At 34.1% G+C, this 21,638-nt stretch overlaps 2 protein-coding genes across 4 annotated transcripts; one reads left to right on the top strand and one right to left on the bottom strand.

The window, feature by feature from the left end:
- Window positions 1-2,267: 2,267 nt before the first annotated feature.
- On the bottom strand, window positions 2,268-21,123 carry LOC144438634 (ras-related protein Rab-30-like). Of its 2 annotated transcripts, none has more exons than XM_078127748.1 (5): window positions 20,867-21,123; window positions 20,167-20,315; window positions 19,050-19,133; window positions 14,056-14,239; window positions 2,268-7,153 (listed from the first exon to the last, which is right to left on the bottom strand). In XM_078127748.1, exons 2-5 carry the CDS (start codon window positions 20,251-20,253, stop codon window positions 6,900-6,902), a joined length of 609 nt encoding a protein of 202 aa, XP_077983874.1. In that variant the 5' UTR covers window positions 20,254-20,315; window positions 20,867-21,123; the 3' UTR covers window positions 2,268-6,899. The 2 variants fall into 2 exon arrangements, with proteins under 2 accessions (XP_077983874.1, XP_077983873.1); XM_078127747.1 differs by having other exon boundaries at window positions 20,167-20,318; window positions 20,867-21,122.
- Window positions 9,663-13,462, top strand: LOC144438632 (uncharacterized). Of its 2 annotated transcripts, XR_013481073.1 has the most exons (4): window positions 9,663-10,240; window positions 10,739-10,845; window positions 12,088-13,253; window positions 13,297-13,462. XR_013481073.1 is itself a non-coding variant. In XM_078127745.1 (3 exons), exons 1-3 carry the CDS (start codon window positions 9,703-9,705, stop codon window positions 12,769-12,771), a joined length of 1,329 nt encoding a protein of 442 aa, XP_077983871.1. In that variant the 5' UTR covers window positions 9,663-9,702; the 3' UTR covers window positions 12,772-13,462. The 2 variants fall into 2 exon arrangements, 1 of the variants encoding a protein (XP_077983871.1); XM_078127745.1 differs by having other exon boundaries at window positions 12,088-13,462.
- Window positions 21,124-21,638: the final 515 nt, after the last annotated feature.

Here is a 21,638-nt window from a genome sequence, read left to right as displayed (position 1 = left end):
CTTGTCATGGAAAATCCATCAGAACTTGCAAGTAAATGTGACTTGTCTCAATCTTTTGAGCAGCTCAATTTTCCCAACACAGATGACATGAGAGTACTAAGGCATCAGGAGGCAGAAGAGATCAATCCAAGTCAGCAGAACCCTGCCCAGCTAGAATATGAGAAGCAGGACCATGTTGTCAAACTAAGACATGAAATTGAAAAACATGAAAATGTACTTCGATCTCTGAAACAGCAAGAGACACAAACTTCTTGCAGATTGGAACAACAGTCATGTTATGAAGATAAAAATGAAATACGGTGTGAGACAAAACCATCCATGGATAGTCCTCAAAGTGAAAATTTTCGGACGAATGAGCTTTGTGGTGAGAAACCTGATATACTGGACAGTCAAACAGATTCAACAAATTTCACTTTTGGTGATGATTTACCTTATTCGGAAGACTTAGATCTCTTTTTACAGAAAGTTGAATGTGAACATCGCCAACAGTCATCTCAATATGCAATAAAGACAGAATACTCAGTGCAGAAAATAAAGGAGTGTCTGTCAAGACAAATTACTAGTGTTGAAGATGGTAGTATAACAAACCATGAGGAAGAGATGAAGAGAGTTGAGCGTGACAAAAAACTTGACGTGGAGGAAGTAAAAACTGAAAGACATGAATGTAAATCACAACATATTTATGATGATGATGATGATGAAGAAAAAGAAAATAGAAATGGATGTGTCAGTGGAAATCATGTTGCCATGGTTACCAAACTTAGAACAAGTAGTGGAGATAATCAAATGTGTACTGGAAGGTTTGGGATACACAAAGAATTATATGGTGACAATACTTCATTTGCAAAAACAGGCACGAATGTTTCAGAAAGTAAAGGGAGAGATAACCTGAGCCAGCACAATGGACAGATGAAGTGTACAGATAGTGAGAGAGTATCATCTGCAAAGAGAAATAAACCTTCAAGCACACCCCCATATCAAAACTCAGTTTCCAAGACAGGGAAGTCTGCTAGGAGGAAAACAGTCCACTTTGCAAAGGTGTTGAATATCATTCATTCTATTGATGGCATAGATGCTAGGATGGAAGAATATGTACCAGACAGTCAACTTCCAGATAGGGAGGAACTGAAACCTTGTCTGAGAATCATGCCAGTAGAACCAGAAGATTACAATGATTTGCATAGTAATGAGTCGTCATACAGCCCTGCACAAACTGAAACGGAATGTTTTGATGAGAAACGAGGGCTGGATGAGATGCTGTGTACACCGGAATTATTCTCCTCGGGAAGTAGCCTCTTTTCAACATATTCAGATGCATTGCACAGTTCTACTACCAGCAGTAGGCATCGAGTTTTAAGTAACAGTTCAATGTATACACCAGATTTGTTTTCTCAAAACTTTATCCCACCCAGTACAGGACAAAATAGGAAGTATCCATCGATGCTAAGACCAACATCATCAACTCCAAACCATGCTGAAGTCGTACAGTCCCCATCAATATTTGGGACTCCGAGTTTATTTTCACAAAGTGGGAGTTTGTTTGGAGATTCTGACATCATACCAGGAACTAGAAGTGTAAACAGAGTTCAGATATGTAGAAAATCACTGTCAGTACAGAATCACTTTATAGATTCACCTGATCTGTTTGATTCTCTTTCCAGTGACCATGTTGAGGAGACTTTCCATCGTCATACAGACATACCAGCTATTACTGATAGTGTGTGCTATGTTCAAAGTGAGGAACTGTTTTCTCACAGTTATAGTTTTGAAATGTCTGCAGGTGCCAGGAAACTGAAAGATGCTGATGTGTGTAAGAAGCTGTTCACTGCCACAAAACGCTGACTTGGATTTTAGATCAATCCACCGTACTAGTATTTACAATGACCCAAAAAGTATTTGACGAAAAAGGTCATATGACATAATATGATTTTAAGATTTTATTGTCACAACTTTTTGTTAGTCACAACTTAGTTTAACTAAGAAAAGAGCTGTATATCAGCCGTATATCTTTGTTTATTGGTTATAATGTATAGCCCAGAGACTTGGCTTGTAAGTTGTAGGCTCTTAGTTTGTAAGGTACGCTGTGACCGAGCACCCTCACACATCGGTCAATCAAGGAAGCCAGTGAGCACGGAACAGCACGACGTATCTTACAGTCAGTAGGCTCTTGCCATCAAAATCATGAACATCCATCAACTAAATACCATCTACCAAGATACCATGGATTCCATTCAAACATAAATAAACCCCAGTAAGATTTCCATTTTTCATATTTCCTTTATTCTGTTTGCATGAAAACATCTGCACTTCATATAATGGCCATACAATAAATACAATGTAACTTATAAGTACTCAATATAGAATCTATATACTGTGGAATATTCAAAGTGAAAAACTTTAAACGTGACAAGTATAATAACAAAATAAACTTTAAGTACACAAATTAGTATAATTTTTAAGGAGTAACATACATACATATATAAAGTACTACTTTGCTTACATCTTAGCCTCGTGTATCTAAATACTTGAAATAAATTGGCAGTACAAGCTAATTTCTGCCCAATGTATAACTGTCTTGTCTGTGTCTTGTGTAATTTTGACCCAGATGTATGGTAGTTGTTTACAACCAACTTCCAGAAATTCCGGTGCGCTATTACACTCACATCTTTCTGAAAGGAACTGAGTAGATGGGTTGAAATAAAACACCTTTGGTAAACTTTGTGGGCGATGTCAAAGTGTTCTAATCATAGATTTCCCTCTCTAATGTCAATTTCATAATAAATCAAAGTCAAGATAGACTGTAGGGTGACACGATGTCAGCTCTCTCTCTTTCACAGGAAGTGGTAGCTGATAAGTATGTCACCACACATCATATTAAAACAGACTAATCAAAACTCCTGCTTACGTGTTACTTGTCAATGTGTTGAAAGTAAATGACATTAGAAATAAATGATAATAATATTAGTAATCAAAATTTATTGATTAATTTATAACCAGGACTTGCTAACTTTTAGTTCAGTCTTATTTGGAAGACTGATGTCGTATTTAGTTAGGAGTATGATTTAATCATACAAATCACTTCTAATACTCGTGTTTTACTTTGTGGTCATTGCTTTCTCCTGCCAATAAGTAATGGTTTACAATACTTGTACATTATACTTGTAAAAATAGTCATTAAAATACACATGGCACTGTTGTAAAACTATGAATTCAAATACTACACATAGCACTGTGACATAAAAAAAACCTCTCTCTACAATGAGTAATACCTTGTAAATGATTACTGGTAAAAGCTAACTTTGCTATCCTTGATCTCAGCCTCTCTATTAGCTTTAAAACATATCACAATATATAAATTGAAACTTGCTGAGAAAATACTGGAACCAGTTTTCATGATAAAAGCACATTGCTGATAACACCTTGTTCCCAGCTATTGCTGTAAATAATCACAAGTAAATGAACTAAAAACAAAATGTTAGCATTTTCTAAAAAATAAAAAATAAACTTACAAGTTGAGTTGCAACAACTGTAAACACTTGTAAATTGATGATATTTGTTTTACACAGAACCTGTTAGTGTGATGAAATCTTTGGGATATAGCAACTTTTTATGGATAAACCATTCATTGTTATTCTTTACCATAAATAAATGGAAGTCAACAAGGTGGATTTATCAGCCTTGATGTCATATTTGGACAAAAAAAAAAAGAGAAAAATTTACTTGCCATTTTGAAAAAAAAATTATTTAATAACAGTATAGGGCATTTTTGTTTTCAGGATCCATTCTAATATACCTTTACATGGTTGCCATAGCAATATGGGATTGTACCTATAAATAATGTAATTGTAATGGTTGTCATAGCAACTATGGGATTGTCTCCATGTTTATGTACAGAGGATACTGAAAGCATCTCTATTCAATACATACATATCCAATATTGAAGTCTGATTGTCACCCACATTCTTTTCCTATGTATTGATTGTCAGGGTAACCATGAGACTAGGCTGTCTGACTGGACATACTGGCTTGAACAGTATAGCCTGGTGAATGAATTTTGCAAGCCAGATGGCCAAGACTCTCGGCTATGTTTGAAGTGGGGTCAATAAGACAGGACATTACAATTCAAGTTTACAATATCTCAACCTCAATTACAAAGTATACACTTTTTCTTTTCAATTGCACCGTGTTATTCAGCATTTGAATATCCTTATATAGAAAACGCTGATTGCAAGCACCATAAATTTCATATAACACATAAATCTGATTTTAAAATGATAACATTCACTAAAATATGGTAAATAAGTATACATAAATAAAATAATAAAATATATGGAATGATTGTCATTTGTATCATAAACCAAGTGTAATTGTACATTTACTAAATTAGTGTGATGTCGGTATAAATGCAATAAGCTATAGGAAGTGAAATCAACATAGATTATAGATTTTAAAATATGTTTATTTATTTAAGTAAAATGATAGGAATGAAAAGTTATGAAACATGAAACCAACATCATGGTGTTTCAAATCTTACCCATTGAAAAAAATGAGGTTTAAAAAAATGGAAGTTAACTGTGTGTGTGTGTGTGTGTGTGTGTGTGTGTGTGTGCTGGATGTAATTGTATCTGGTCCTCAAAAGTCAAATAAATCACCATAATGTAGTGTTAAACTACATTTACATACTATATTGTCAACACATCTTGAGAAATCACGGAAGGCAGATGATTGCCAAACTAGTACATCTTCCATCAGACATACACCGGTTATCTCCAAATCAAACTAAATTTGCATGGCTATTCCTCGTCAAACACAAGTAGAGACAGACAGCAATATGAAATATAAAGCACCAACTCTGCTGCTTGGTTATCATGCCAGAATACACCATGCAAACAAAATGATCAAACCAATGACCATTAGACTAAACACTGAAGTTGACTCAAAATTTATCATAGCAAGACACTTTGTACTGCTACATAAGAAAGTGCAGTATTCTGTACCAGGCATAAACAATGATACACTCTTGTATCAGGCATAATGATAAACTCTTGAGTATGTTAAAGTTAAACTGGTAATTTAACTGTTTTTCAAACATCAGATTTCAAGTCTCCCACGATGCAGATATATAATGTACATACATCTCTCATTCCTGTACTGGTTGTTACTGTGTCTAGCACACAGTATAAACAGCAGGTATATGACAATGTAAATGCGAGTCTATGAAGTATCGCTTATAGATATTCAGGTAGTATCCTTTTTCTTTCCATGGAAGAATACTGCACTTTCAAAAAGTTCTACTCTGGAGTAATAATACACCCCCCCCCCCCCCCCCATGAAATCAACAATCACATCATACTGGTAGTGCACAAATGTGACATCCATCAACTTGTGATTATGCTTTGATACCAAATACATGGCAAAGTTTTACAACTCCAATGGTCTTCATCATACAATACGAACACTACTATTCCTGTAGTGAGCAACTGTATACTGACATCTCTTATAATACAGCCATTCAAAAAATAATAGTGTCGATTAATTACCGGTACATTTGTAGTATGGGGTAAGAATTAAAGGAAAATAGGCAATATTCATTTTGGGCCAATTACACCTTGCTAGTTTTCAATGTAACATTAACAGTTTAGGTGTATCATTGTCATGTGTCATGACATAAATTAAGAGCAAAGTGCTGAACATACAACTAATATAGTAATACACAAGTCTATAAATATACGTTACAAGCAGCATAATGGAGGGGTTCACACTGTCCACTGTTACTTACTACAGTTCAATGAATTACTGTATGTAATGTGCAATAATCATACTGCCCACATCTTTTTTCTCTCAGTAAAGCTGTAGAGGTTGTGTAAATGTGGTGAGTATATGAGACAATGTTACACCTTTGACGTAATTTACCCAAAGTTATATGTCTTCCTTTGGGACAGTTTAAAATCAATATTTGGTACTTTAATTGCCTCCTTCCCTAGAACACAGGTGATGGTCAGTCTGAAGTGTGGTAATGGTTGGGTAAATTTACCCACAGAGGCTTCAATGAGATTGCATATCTTCTGACTGACTAGTTAGTGGCAAAGTGCTGTCAAATCTCTGCGGCAAAGCTAATTTACATTTCAAAATGTCTCTATGCCATAGAGGTGCAACGTCTCTGTTGTACAGATGCCGCATCTCTGCCACAAAGCTGGGCAAGAAGCCTGAAACTTTCATAGCTTTCATAACTTTTAATGTTGTGGTACTAGTACGAGTCATTACGTCATAAGTAATTCTTCATTTAACTTGTCTTACACTTTTATTTATCGATTATTTAAATCATGCTCTCTAATGTATGCAAAAGAAAGAAATCATGAACATTATTTTAAGACTCTCAAATTCTTAAACCATACAATATATAAACTCGGTTGTCTCAAATAACAAGTAAAGAGCAAGGAATGACTTTTGTTTCGTTTGGACTCTACAACTTAATCTGGATACCTGACATTGCAGAAGAGAGCACACTGAATAATTATGGTCAATTATCAACCATTATGGAATGCTGTACGTTCTAACAAATTTGTGAAGTCTTAACTTTGTCACTTATACACATAAGTGTACCACCACAACGAAAATATACAAAAGTATATTGTGTAGTTTCCATACACTTGAAAAAGGAAATAGTTGAAAATGTGGTTTCTTATGGTGACCATGGAATTAACATTTATAAATAAAAGTAATTGCTATAATTATATGGCTGTCATTCTTTAGATGAAACGTAACCTTTCAGCTGCCATGTTAACCTGGAATCCATCCTGTTCTGTTCTTTGGTACGTGAGTAGGGAAATGAAATGACCTCAGTGGAGTTATTTAGTTAGCATGGACTTCAGGCTGTATAGTGACCGCTGCATGTCATCTTACCATTTACAGCAGTTGTACGTAGCTGACACTGTGTGGTTATTTGAACAAATAGCGATATTATCTGTTGTGTTTTCCATTTCAGATGTCACAACTTTTTCTGTCAGTTCTTTGGCAACATCTAAGAATAACTTATCTACGTTGTCAGCTTCTTTTGCCGACGTCTCCAGGAATCTCATTTCATGAGTTTCTGCAAAAGTGGCACCCTGCTGCATGCTGACTTCTCTGTCTTGGACAAGATCTGTCTTATTTCCTGCGCAAACGAAAAAAAATGTAATTTCTCTAATGAAGGTTCAAGTCATAAGTTGTTCATGAGTAAAAGATGAACATTATGCTATTTTAGGGATGGAAGAAATTTCTTTACAAACAAATTTTGAATTATCCCTGGCCTTCCTAGACAGAAAAACCCTGGATATCGATCATAGCAGCAATTTTAATAACTAAATGTAATATCATAATATAATTAGTTGAACTGGAAAATTCATGATATATCACTGATATACATTGTATTTACATTACAGTTATTTTTGTAGGAATTCCACTGTTTTGATTAAGTTAGGCATAAAAATGTTTTGTGTTGACAAGATGTGAAAATATCATTAAGTGTGTAATAAATGTTTATTTTCATTATGTGTGAGTGTGTATGTATGTGTGTGTGTGTGTGTGTGTGTGTGTGTGTGTGTGTGTGTGTGTGTGTGTGTGTGTGTGTGTGTGTGTGTGTGTGATCAGAGGCATAGAATCATTCATCTTCATATTTCAGTAGCAGAAGTAACCTAACCCTTGCCATTTAGTTATAAGTAGGTGAAATGTAAAGTTTCCACCATCTACTTTCAAAGGGGTTCCCATCATGTAAATAGAACAATTTTCTAAATTTTCCAGGTTCTGTACCAGGGTTGTAAAATGTTTGCAAAAAAGTGCTCTTCCTGGCAATAGCATGGTTACATACTCCATAAAAATTAGTATGCAGGGCTTTGTTTACCAGACTAAACTCCTCCACTATGACTCACCTAATGACATTACAATTTACATTCTCTCATTTACTTCAATAATATCACAGGTCAAGGTTTGAACATGTTGTTTTGAGTTTGATAAACCAAAAAAAAAAAAACTCTAACAGACGTCATTTTCAGACTGTCTCAATTAATCTGCATTTCTGATTTCAAGCAAGATCCTTAATGGAAAAGTCTAGTCAGACTAATTTCTGTCTTTAGTATACTTGTATTGATTATTACTTAGTTTAAGTTATTTCTCAAAAGCAGAGCTCCAAAAGATTTATAATATTCAGTGTATTTTTTGATCTGAGTGAAAAGTACAGCCTATGTATATCATTTGATCTGCTTGTAACTAGCATCCCAAGTTGTACTGAGGAGAGGATTAAAAATTATTTCATATGTTAGATGCCAATATTTTCCCACATTTGATGAGCTTCCAGTAATACAAGAACTAATTTTTCTTTCCATAATTTAGTTTACATTGAAAATGAAACTTATACTATAAAAGAAAGGTGCCAACAATTGTCTATATGTTCTTCTAGTCTATTAAGAACATATCCTTTAAAATGGTCATCAGGTCGGTTGTGTGAAAAGAACCGTTATAGTACCATTATACTATTTAGAACATACTCATGATCTCAGAGTTTGTCGCTATGAGTTGCTAGATGGGAGTAACAATCAAGGCACCTTCATCATCGCAAACCACAACCGTTTTACGTTACTTTTCTTAATGAGCCAGTCCCTACTGGTTCAAAGAAATAATAGCTCTGGTTTGCGAGAATGGGCACCTTTGGTTATAAATGAGCATTTTCCTTGGCTGAATGACGAAAAATATTTGGGAATAATATAATTATACCTCAAGCATAATTTATGAAAAATCAGGAAAAATAATGGCAATTTGGAATGTTTCTACTCATATTTTAAGCACTGCAGGACCACTGACATAGACTCAAGTTATCATGGCAAAGAACAACCAGGGTATATAATCAATATTTTCTGTTCAAAGACAATATTTTGGCTTGTGCATTGTAAAAATATGTTTTGGGCAGCCGTACTTAATTCTGTGTTTCTCATGACCCAATCAAACACTGTATTTCTTCAATCTAGCGACATACTACGACAAAATTGACACCCTCTACAGCAGGGTTAGAAAAAATATCACTATGTCACTGATTGTACGATTACGTCTCTGTGCGAAAATTATCGTTCATTGCTGAAATTGAGAACTTTAATAAAATAAATAGTTCAAAGTTTCCTTCTGACTTTAATTGTCATTTCTAAGTCATTCAAAATGTTAAAGTATGAATAGGAAATGAAAGTATCACTAACATGTACTCATATACTTACTTTAAAAAAAATTATTTTTTATTTTTGACCATAAGTATGGGTGCCCTTATAAGTTATATATGGGCCGCGTCAAGCAAAAACCTACCTGATGGTCGTTGATACAATGTTGCATAACAAGCGCTTGAAATGTGATACTTTGTTATGATTGACAGTCAGTTTTGTAATCAAGGCGCCTTTTTATTTGATTATTACTATTCCCTTTCATTGGTTACTGTTTTAGGTGATCAACATATTTTAATCGCCTTAATGCTTCCCCATGCTGAACACTAAACTTGAGAGTTTGTTTATGTCAGGTTTGGGTATAAAAATTACAGATTTTGACGATCAAAGTTTGCCAGGATGCCAATCACCGCGAAGTCAATTTGCATATGAAAAGGTGTCCCGCCCAATCTTCCACTTTCCCTCTTGTTTTACGTACTTCGCTTCGTGTCAGTAGCTCGCTCCCATATTTTTTCCTGTCAAAATGTGTTCAAGAGTACCCGTAGATTTAAATTTCGATGCGGATCTGCAGCAGCTGATGTCTGAAACTCACCGGGATTTCTTGGACGACATCGACACCGAACATCAGCGAAATCAGGTTGATGACCTTGAATCGGACTCGGGCTGCAGTGATGACCCTGACAACAATAGCAGTGACTCAGATGTTAGTGGCGGTGAAGTTTCATCACAAGATCTCGCGTCCCGATATATCAGTTCAACTGAAAGTTGTCAGGACCAAGAATATAATGCTGAATCTACCGTCACTGACGAATTTGAGACAGGCTGTGGTTGTAACAATCGGTGCTACACCAACATTAGTGCGGAACGTGTTTACCAGTATCGTCTGAACTTAGCAGAATTTTCGAAGACTGAAAAAGATATTCTGGTGCTGGCAAAAATGGAACTCATGGAGAAAATGGGCGAGACAAGAAGGGGCAAGAAACGTGAATGCCAGAGATTTGGATACGAGTTTGAAGGACAGGAAATATGTGAAAGAGCGTGGAGATTCATCCACGATATCGGTAAGTACACACTGACCCGTCTTTGACATTGTTGCACCATAGACAGTAGATATGGTTGCACCCAGTACGTACATGTACAAAGTACCCGGTATCCCGACATCGTACACGCCGCGCCGGTCAATCACGGGCCTTGTCGGAAGTACGTTATTTACAAGTTTTATGACAAATGATGATGAAGTCATTTTTAAAAATATGAATTAGTGTTTAATTATTAGATTTTTTTGCATCTTCAATAGTTGTAATATCACTAGTAATGGAAGTATTGAAGTTATAGAAATACTTTCAAGTGTTATGACTCATAGTCTACAGACAACCTCAGCATTGTATTTCATGTTTTAGATTTTCGTAGCGTTGTAAAGATTTATTCATATTCTCAGTCGGTATCCATCGGGCATTAGGGAAAACATAAACACTACTATAAATAACGGACTATTTTAATATTAAATAGATTGTTGATGGTGTAAATTTTACAGCTCTTCTGCCTTTTGTACATTCCAGGTGTTTGGAGTTACAAGTCCCTCAAAGCCCACTATAAGGAACATGGTCTGGTTCCAAGAGAACATGGTTTAAAAGGCAAGAAAGTCCATAATGCTTTCTCTTTTGAGGTTAGTAATAGTATTCATATGAGAATGTGAAATAAGACGAGGAGACAACAAGAACACTGCTAAGTAATCGTATGTTTTTTTATCCGATCTCAATTATGATATCTAACCTGAGAAGAATTCTCAGAACATATCACTATTTCAAAAACAGCTGATTCTTTGGCTTCAATGAATATTGTGAATTTTTAACTACATTCTTTTCATTATTTGGTTTGAAAAACCCACATATTTTGCAAAACATTTTTATAATCAGTACACAAGTGAGTTTAGCAACTGATTTAGCTGTATTGTTATTAATTTTGAATCAGTGACACATGATCAATACCTTTTCTGTTTGGGACAAATGTAATAATTTTTATATTTTTGTGAGAGCTTACTAAATAACTAATTTATCACTGCAAACCTCATGTCTCCTCAGTAATCAAAATAAGTTTTCATTTGATACTGGTTTATCATATTAGCTGAATGCTTAGAAAACCTTGTCAAAAATAGGAAGTATGTGATGACACTTCATAAAACAAAATTTGAGACAATGATGGATCAACTGACAATAAAAACCAGGGAGGACTGTTGAATACCTCCAAATTCGGATGGAATCTTGGTTATTTAGTCCAGGTTTTGGAGAGAGAAAAAAAAATGATATTTTGAGATTAAAATTGTTTCATAGATCAAGAGCACAATAGACTGTGATCTAAATGCATCACTATTTTAACGCCAAACTAGACAAAAAACAAACAAATCAAGACTTCACTATGTTGTCATTATCAGGTAGAATACGGAAAATATACTTTCAAAAGTCCCACATTTTTCTTACTCGTTAACAATTCAATTGAATGAAAATTATCACATTTTCAATTACATTTAGGTCACTGTCACATGACTGAATATAATGATAGATTTGTTTACAAAATATTGAAAAGATCTTGACTAGAGGTCTAAGGAATTTGTCACAGTGGGAAAAGAATAATTTGGAATACCTCTTTTGTTTACAATGATCTCAAGTATTAAATACATATATTAATCGTCCCATTAAAATACTCCTGTCCTGAAAACATTCATACACATATTAGATATTTGTCATTGTACATGTATAGTTTTATGTAATGAGAATTCTGTAATGTACTGTGGCAATGATGTAGTTTAGTTACACTGATGACAATAGTAATGCATTAAATATAGCGTTTGTAGTGTTCTGATCGCCAAAGATTTTCCTCAGACTGATGTATATTTCAAATTCATCTGTAGGTAATTCAGAAAGTGGTACAATTTATCAAAGAGTATGCTGGGGAATTTGGTCTTCCGATGCCTGCTGTGCCACGAGGAAGAGAAGGAACTCCACCTGTATACTTACCATCAAGTGTCACCAAGGAAACCGTGTATTCAGCCTATGTTGAATCATGTGAACAGTCACAGCCACCCCTGAAACATGTTGGACTTACAACTTTCAAAAACATTTGGAAAGACTGTGTGCCTCACATTCAGTCAATCTCTCCGCAGACTGATGTCTGTTTTAAGTGTGAGGATTTTAGAAAGAAAATAATGTATGCTACATCAGAAGCTGACAAATTATCAGTTACTGCTAAATATAATGAACATGTACAGAAAGCAAAAGAGAGGAGAGAATTTTATAAGCTTTGTGTTAAAAAAGCTCATCAGGAGTTTGAACCATTGCCAGAACACTGTAAAATTGTAGGTGTTCATATTCCTTGCTCTCAAAATTTAACTTGTGTTCATTATAGTTTTGATTATGCTCAACATTTTCAGCTTCCACATCAATCTCGGCAAGTTGGGCCATTGTATTTCCTTATACCTATGAAAGTGTTTTGTTTTGGTGTTTGTAATGAAGTCTGTAAGCAGCAAATTAATTATTTATTTAGTGAAGCAGATAGCATTGGTCAAGATGGTAAAAAAGAGTGCAGGTCCCAATAATGTAATTAGCATACTTCATCACCATCTTTCTCATCACAGTCTTGGTGAGAAACAGTGTGTATTTCATGCTGATAACTGTGGGGGCCAAAATAAAAATAAATCTGTCATGCATTACCTTTCATGGAGAACCAGTACTGGTCTCAATGATAAAATTGAAATTCATTTTATGGAGCCTGGCCATACTAAGTGCATTTGTGATGCCTGTTTTGGCAAAATAAGACAACTATATAGACGTAGTGATGTTGACACAGTTGACCAATTGGCTGATCTAGTTAACAAGAGTGCCAGCATCAATGAAAGTCATGTATATAAGTCATCAACACAGTCTGGGGATTTCTGGGAGTGGTATCAATGGGACACATACCTGTCATCACACCTCAAACCACTGAAAGGTATCAGAAAATATCATCACTTTAGGTTTGTCAAAGATAAGCCAGGCAAAAGTATTTGTACGTGAGGTTCATGATGATGATGAGACTGAGGTAGATTTAGTTAAAAATCGTGTGTCTTGGCCACCCCCACGAGATAGTTTTCCTGAAAAACTTGAGTGTGGTGGATTGTCTGATGTACGACACAAGGAGTTGCATGATACATTGCTACCTCATGTAAGACAACCCTTTCAGCCAACATTCTGTCCTAAGTGTACATAAAAATGTTATAAACATGTGTCTTGTAAATAAATGAAACAAAAGTCAACTTTGAATTATTTATATGTACTTGTCACTGTGTGTGCACTTTCCTCATTATGCAGTGAAATTGTTGTGTACAAATGTATGATGTTTGTGTGTGTGTGTTTGGTGTGAGCAAATAGCAGGTAAGCATATATTTCAACTGTGGTTGATGAGCTTTCCCTTTCCATTGCTAATAGTCCCTTTCCTAGATCCTGGGGAAATACCTTGACAATTCAAATAGACCACAGTAACAATAAAGCACTCATTGACCTTTGACCTCATATCCATATGAATAAAGCCCCAGTGTGTGCATTCGTATGTATGTGTAGCGCAGTACAGTATGGATAGAATGTACATATAATAGTGTTGGAAATGGAACACCATTGAAAATCAATAAAGGTCAGAGGTCATATTTAAATGAGATTTAACAACACTTCCAGTCTGTGTTCATGTCTAAAATTTTATGCTGGCATCATTTATGTATCAAAGTATCAAAATCTGCTAAAATCTCAATTTTGAAAATTTTGACCATCAGGTAGGTTTTTGCTTGACGCGGCCTATATTATATTGTGCATTTTTACAAAGGTTTACTTTAGAATCTGACTATACTTACCCACAAGGACGGTGATGACTCTGCTTCTGCCATATTCTTCAATTTCTTTCAACCACTCAGGTACCCATCTAAAACTTTCAAAGGAAGTGACATCATAGACCACTACAAGTGCATCAGCACTCTTGTAGTAACTCTGTGTAATGGAACGGAATCTCTCCTGCCCTGCAGTGTCCCAGATCTGTAACTATACATTGTAGATATAAACAGACAGTCAGCGATACAGTGTTATGTATGATATATTCTTCTCAAATGGGGGATACTGATGGACATATACATACATGTATTTCTCCAACACTAGGTGGATCAAGGTATATTGGAATGAAATCACCCCCTCCCCCTTAAATTACGTATAAATTATAATTAAATAAATCATTCATATAGTTGCATGTGAAAGAATAGTGTAACAGTAGTAAATTATGTGTAGTAAATCTACAAACATACATCTATACTGAAGAGCTCTGTCTCGATCTATTTACATGTATCAGGAATGTATTGACAGTGGGGAAATTTATCATCTGTATTGAAATATTTAAAAACATTTCTTTACTGGGGCAATAATATACGAGTGCTTAGCACTTTGCATAGTACAGTAGAAGTGAATGTAGCATTTCGATCCGTCTACTTCAGACCTTGATCATGAAATGATTTAACTATTCAGCGTTAATCATGACTTTCACTAAAATTCAATGACCCATCTAAAATTTTACATTTTCTCTTAAATTCTTTGTTTTTCTTTATGGTTTTGAAGTCTGAAAATAGTACATCTCAATGATTTAGTAGATTGAAAATAGCACCTCTCTCTAATTATAATTCATATTATGTGTATGTGACTCTATTAGACAGATTGAGTTTAAGGAATAGTGTAAACTGACGCCAAGATAATACTACAAGTATATGCTCCAATTAACCTAGGGATTACACTACTATCCTAGAATATATATCATACAAAGGTGAATCAGGTTGATGACATTGTCCTTGACTAGAACGTTGACCTGTTAACATTTATACTCTTAAAAAAACACTCCGCACTCAGTGCCCTCTAAATTCACCTAGAAGTCATGAGATGTCATTACATTGTGTATTAACACTCATTGCAGCTCTTCACACCTCAAACGGCATCGTACGATGTCATAGATTTACAATTCTCTAAAATTGTTACTGTAAAAATAACCATGACGGTTAAAAAAAATCAGATATCACAAAAAGCATAATATAAATAATGGGATATGTTCGGATCACTGAGGATTTATGGTAATTTTTACATTCAAACCCATTCAGCATTATTACATCAATTCTGTATTTATTTTGGTGCATTGCTAGTATTTCTGCACTGGTCTGTGTACAACATGATTGTGTTCAGCTTCAAACTATATTTTGTTGCAAAATATATTTTATAATATTAATACATACAACACTCATTATAGGTATATTTCATTGTGTCTACAGTTCCAGCTGTGGTTCAAGATTTATTACATAAAAAAATATGAGGAGACAGTATAAGCTTGCACTGATCATATCAGTAATTCCATAATGATGGAAAACTTGAAATGTATGATTCATAATTCATAATTCATACTGTATCCTGAAATTTGAAACTTTCTATTTCCTGTTCATGATCATTATGACTTCAAATAACTTGGAGTAGATACAATTTACAGTGAATTTCAGACGGAAATCATTCTCTGACTGGCACTAAATTTAATATTAATATACTATTACGTCGACATCTGTTAGAGAAAATCTATGTATGTGTCAAAAGATCGCGACATAGAATATTAAATTTTCATCAAGTCTCAATTAAAGAATGGGGTTAGTGACTGCTCTTTTTAAGCACAGTTTCAATCATGCTGCTAGTTGAATTTTTGTTTTCATTTCCTAGATACATTCCAGATGTTACGTATTTCAGTCAATTACCAAGTACAGCTATGGTTTACAGAAATTCAATTTACATGTAATAAATTAACTTGCACTGTGTGGTTACCAATGCTATGCATTGTGTGTTACAGCAGTATTTTGGTATATGGACAAGAAAGATGTTTAAATAGCATACAGTATATGGGGGTGATTGTTATTATATAACTTATAGTAAATATCAATTATAAAAATAATGAGCTTGGTAAGAGATGCACCAAGGTGAATGGCTGACTCAAGACCCATGGATTTTACTAATCATTGCAAAATATCATTTTCCCTCTAGACAATTTCAACTTTTAACATGAGTGTCACACAGTCAGATTTTATCTTCTTTATATCTTTTTATTATTTAAATTCCACACCCTGTCACTTATCACCAGTTTGTCTATGCCTTCAGCTCAGTTTATTTTATCATTCATTTGTTTTTAATGAGCACGTTGTTTTCCCCCATGGGAATTACTAAAATCAAAGTATCCTCTAATCTTGCTATCTATTCAAATCTTATCTAATTTAGCATAAGTCACATCTAATGATTTAATTTTTCCATTTCATTAGAAAAATTGCTCACCAAGCTTGTAGTAAATTATATGAGAAAGATATGTTTTCATTTTAAGATGATTATAAACAGCTAGTACATGTCTATTTCATTTTTCCACCATTTCACTAAATTGGTAAATTGACTGATCTTCATTTTATGAAAATGACTCCTGGGTTGGTCTTTTTGATTAATTTTCTGATTTTGTTTTGTTTTCCAACTTCAAAACACCCAGCTGACCTATGGATTTTGTTTTATTTTCCAACTTCAAAACACCCAGCTGACCTATGGATTTTGTTTTATTTTCCAACTTCAAAATACCCAGCTGACCTATGGATTTTGTTTTATTTTCCAACTTCAAAATACCCAGCTAAACTACGGATTTTGTTTTGTTTTCCAACTTCAAAATACCCAGCTGAACTATGGATTTTGTTTTGTTTTCCAACTTCAAAACACCCAGCTGACCTATGGATTTTGTTTTATTTTCCAACTTCAAAATACCCAGCTAAACTATGGATTTTGTTTTGTTTTCCAACTTCAAAATACCCAGCTGAACTATGGATTTTGTTTTGTTTTCCAACTTCAAAATACACAGCTAAACAATGGATATTTACTTATTTCTGCCATATCTAATTTATAATGCCTTAAAATGCCATTATTTTTCATAACATCTATCACATAACCGACTTTAATATTATATCTATGACGTAAGAGTTATTGAGGATCACATTTTACACATTATATTAGGAATGCTGCAATTTAAAATCTCTCCCTACATTAATTCATTCCAGTAAATTATGAAATCATAATTGACTTGATTGATATAGAACTTGCATAATAAAAAAACTGTCACCTGCTTTATATATTGTTTGAGAGGTAAAATGTCAAGTGCCATTTTTAATATGACAAAAATAGATACGAGATGAATATGCAGTTCACATTCATCATGATATAGCCTCTTAAAATAACAGGAAAATATGACATCATGATAAATGTATCCTGAAGGGTCTATGATGTGACAGTAATACTTGATGTGTTTAATGTACAAGTCAGTATTTATGACATTTTCTTACTGGGGGGTCACTGATCTATATGGCAAAATGTATGATATTTTTCTGATACTAATACATCATACTTCCAACTCAGATTTGGGTTTGAAATGAGACAGTCAGTGCAAAATGTTCACAAAATGAAATAATAACAATAATAAATAATATTCCCTTCTGGGAATGACATAATCCACTCACATAATCACTTTTGAAACAAAGAAGCTTCAAGGCCATGTAAGAAACAAAATATATTTTACATGATTGTAACTAAAAATTAACATATATCCACTGCCAATCTAAAGTAACAAAAGTCACATGACTATGACATATATATTTCACGTTAATACATTTATAATTTTGCATGCTGTGTGACTATTAAAGAGTATAGTATTTTCCTTTTATAAGAGTGGTATGTTTTAATGCTGCTATAAATGGATGGACAGCTTGTACTGTTGTTCAGTGTTCTTGATTATGTTTACACACATTCAATTGATTGATTACCCCCTCCCCCCTCCCCCCCACACACACACTGGTACTGTACAAAAAAGTTCTTTTTTGCATCCAAATGTTGTCAAATTTCTAAATAGAAACAAGTAATGCACAATGCCAAGATTTATATTTAAAAGCAATGTCAAACTTTTAGTAAGCAATTCATTTGATGTGCAGCATGCAGTTGAATGGCAGGTTTGACTTCCTTTGGTGACCAATTACACTCCTTTGCCAACAAAATGAACCCCAGAGAAATTTAGATTATAAAAAGGTTAAATACTATGCACAGGTAAGAAGACAGCAAAATTGTTGTACCTGAATTCTTTCTGTTTTTATCTCTTTTTTTTTTCTTTTTCAAATCATGGTTATACCACAGGGGACGGGAATCATTTAAGTGACGATTTGTACAGTTTTTTTTTCTTCTTTTTGTTCGTTCTTTTTTTTACTCCTTGATGTTCAATAAAGATTATAATATAAATGTTGAGTATAATTTATTCCCAATGTTTATCTTTGGCTTATTTTATTAGTTGATTCTCAAAATTACACAAGGTATTAATTGTTCTGCCACACTTACAATTCCTTTGGTAAACATTTGCTGTCTACTGCACTGTAATGCTAAAAATAGTATTTGCATATATGTGTATACAAATAAGCATGGTTGTTTTTATGTATATGAAACTAAATGACCATGCAGTTGTATTTTTCACAAAATGTGCCTATACTCAATAAGCGCATGAAATAATGGCAGAACCTCATGACACATAAATGTCATTGTGGGTACACTAGTAATTATTTACACTCTTGCTTGCAGTGTTTTCTTACTGCATTTGAAATTCTGTCATACTGTTCCTTGGCAACAATAGAAATTAATTAACATAATGACATATGCAAATTACCTACAATATTTAAAATCACTTTGAGGAAAACAGTGATAAATATGTTTATAATATTTTGAATTGACTGCTAGTTGTTATGCCAATCTTGCTAATTTCTAAATGTCAACTTACCTTGACTTTGTCATCTCCAACTTTGACAGTTTTTATCATAAAATCTACACCTATAGTAGCACCTTGTCCAGGTGGAAAGAGTCCCTACATGAGAAGAAGCACACATTAAATAAACTTACATTTATACATTTGTTATGTCAATTCACGTGAATAAGGAACACTAAATTGTTTTGGAAAGAGTCCAAAACACTGCAAAGATTTATATTTTCTGGACAGCTGGAATCTTTGAAGAACTGTACTTGAGCACGATATCTCCCAGCTCTTACTAATCAATTTATGTGTTTTTATTGCCTTTATACAAGAAGTAATGTCACTGGGTAGATTCTGGCTAGTACATTTATCATACCGGCCTAAATCTCTCATCACGGTGTATCGGCGAACTACGCTAAACGATGTCATATTATTGCCTCTAGAGGGCATACTTCAAGGTATTGTATTGCCCAAGATATTATGTAACAACCAATAGTTGTCACTATCACATGTTTCACCCTCTTATTAATTTGTCTTTATCATGATCTACCTAACTATTGATTTAACTAAAAATATCAAGTTTTTGTGGTGCAAACACAACTGTGCACATTCAAAAGACAGGAAATACCATGATGATGACACATGCAATAATTAATTAACTAATAACTTTCAAGATTATTATATCTCATACTAGTACATAACAACTTTTCCATTTTGACAATCTGAAAGTTTTGGGGTTTCCTCATACATTCCTGCCTTAGTTATTCAGTTATTCATATACTTGTGTTCCTTCTGGCTTTGGTGTTCACAGAGACCCTTTATAAATTAGAGGGTCCTATGACAAATGTTGTTATTTCACAAAAGTCAAACGGAAAATAAACTAAATCGATTTCATTTTAAAAAACAGAGGGTTGAGTCTCACATATCCAGAGCAAGTCTTTTATAAGGCTTTTGATTTGTGCTGGTAATAAGGCAACATTTCATGACAACCTTAATTTGAAATCAATATTTGAGTACCACTGTTTATAGTTTCAAAACCTTCCTGTATTCCTGGTATTATGAGTCAAACATTCCTACACAGCACTTGTGACTGTGCATCAACGTCTCAATGTGTAGTAACTTGAATAGAAATACTGAGATCTCATACCTGTGTAAATCTTCTAACCAAACAAGTTTTGCCAACACCTGCATTTCCAATTAATACAACTTTAAACAGATATCGATAATCTTCCATTGGTAATTTTTTACTTCAATTCGTGTCCAAATCTGACAATACGCTGACAAAAAACTTTAATACTACTGAAAAAAAAGAGAAATGCAACGATGAGAAATGCTACCTGGACAAACTACCACCTTAGACATATTATAGCGGTGATAGGCATGTTCATAGACAGCCGCACAAAGTATTTATTAATAATACAACATAATTTAGAATAACACTAAGTTGACACAACTTCATTTGTAGTAAAAGACAAACTCGGAAACTTCCCTATATCATGTTTCTCATGTCGTTGACACATTTGCACACTAATATGAATCCAAAAACAGACAACATGAAAACATTCAGTATTAAAGACTGAACATCATATGTAAATCTTGTAGAAAACAAAGTAAACCAAATCATGGCAAATGACATCTTCATGAACATTGAAATAAATGTCGTCGACTCACTGTGTGATCTAATAATTTATAATCAGTCGAGATGAATTATGAAACTGTAAAATTAAAAGCGTGGAAAGTATTTATTTTGAACGCAAGTGAAAGTTTGTGTATGGAGAGAACATAGAATATTATTATCAAAACTCTTCTTTTTTTTAATAAAAAAAAAGAAATATTGTACAACATACCTGCCCTTGCCGACAACTGCAGTTTCCTTTCGAGATTTTTCTTGTTTGCAAGTACTTTCGTTGACCACGTCTTTTTATAAAGAGCGGTGCCAGAACAACCGTGTGAGTCACGGTCCGAGTTTAGGTGCTGACACCTGCACACGCAAGAGGATTCAACGTGGACCGATTCTGTTTACAATCGTAACAATAAAAGGCCGAATACAATAGGCGATATGACAGCATTGGGTAAATACAAAACCAGTACCCTGACCGAATAGCGGAAGTGGTAATCACCTGAACGAAAATGACGTCATTTATCATCCGGGACTGTATCGTCACGTGATTGTGACGGTTCGTATTTTTTTACACAAGATACTCGATATTGTGCAAAAGTTGACGTTTACACTGAAAGATAATTCTTCACACCATTGTAGTCGACGCAAAATGAGCAAAATAAGAAAAATATCAACGAAATGTGAAAATGCTAACAATCCTCTACCTTGTTTTGTAACACTAATTTTGATTGGTTATTCATTAATCCATGTAAATGATTACAACAGAGGGATTTGTCATTTATTTCAAACTGATTACGCCAATAATCTGCACAAAAGATATGTTGAAGTATATAATTAGTTCAGACGCAAATGTCCCTTAAAATATTGGCGTAATTTTCATTTTTGATCGAATGTGCCACCCTGACATCCAACCATTACACTTGGTGGCGTCCTCAGCAGTTATCATCCAATTACAGAGCAGTTTGCATAATCTATCATGCACTCGCTTGTTCACATTT

The sequence above is a fragment of the Glandiceps talaboti genome, chromosome 8, assembly GCF_964340395.1.
Source record: "Glandiceps talaboti chromosome 8, keGlaTala1.1, whole genome shotgun sequence".
In the NCBI taxonomy this organism is placed as follows: domain Eukaryota; kingdom Metazoa; phylum Hemichordata; class Enteropneusta; family Spengelidae; genus Glandiceps; species Glandiceps talaboti.
This window is presented reverse-complemented; position numbering and strand designations above follow the sequence as displayed.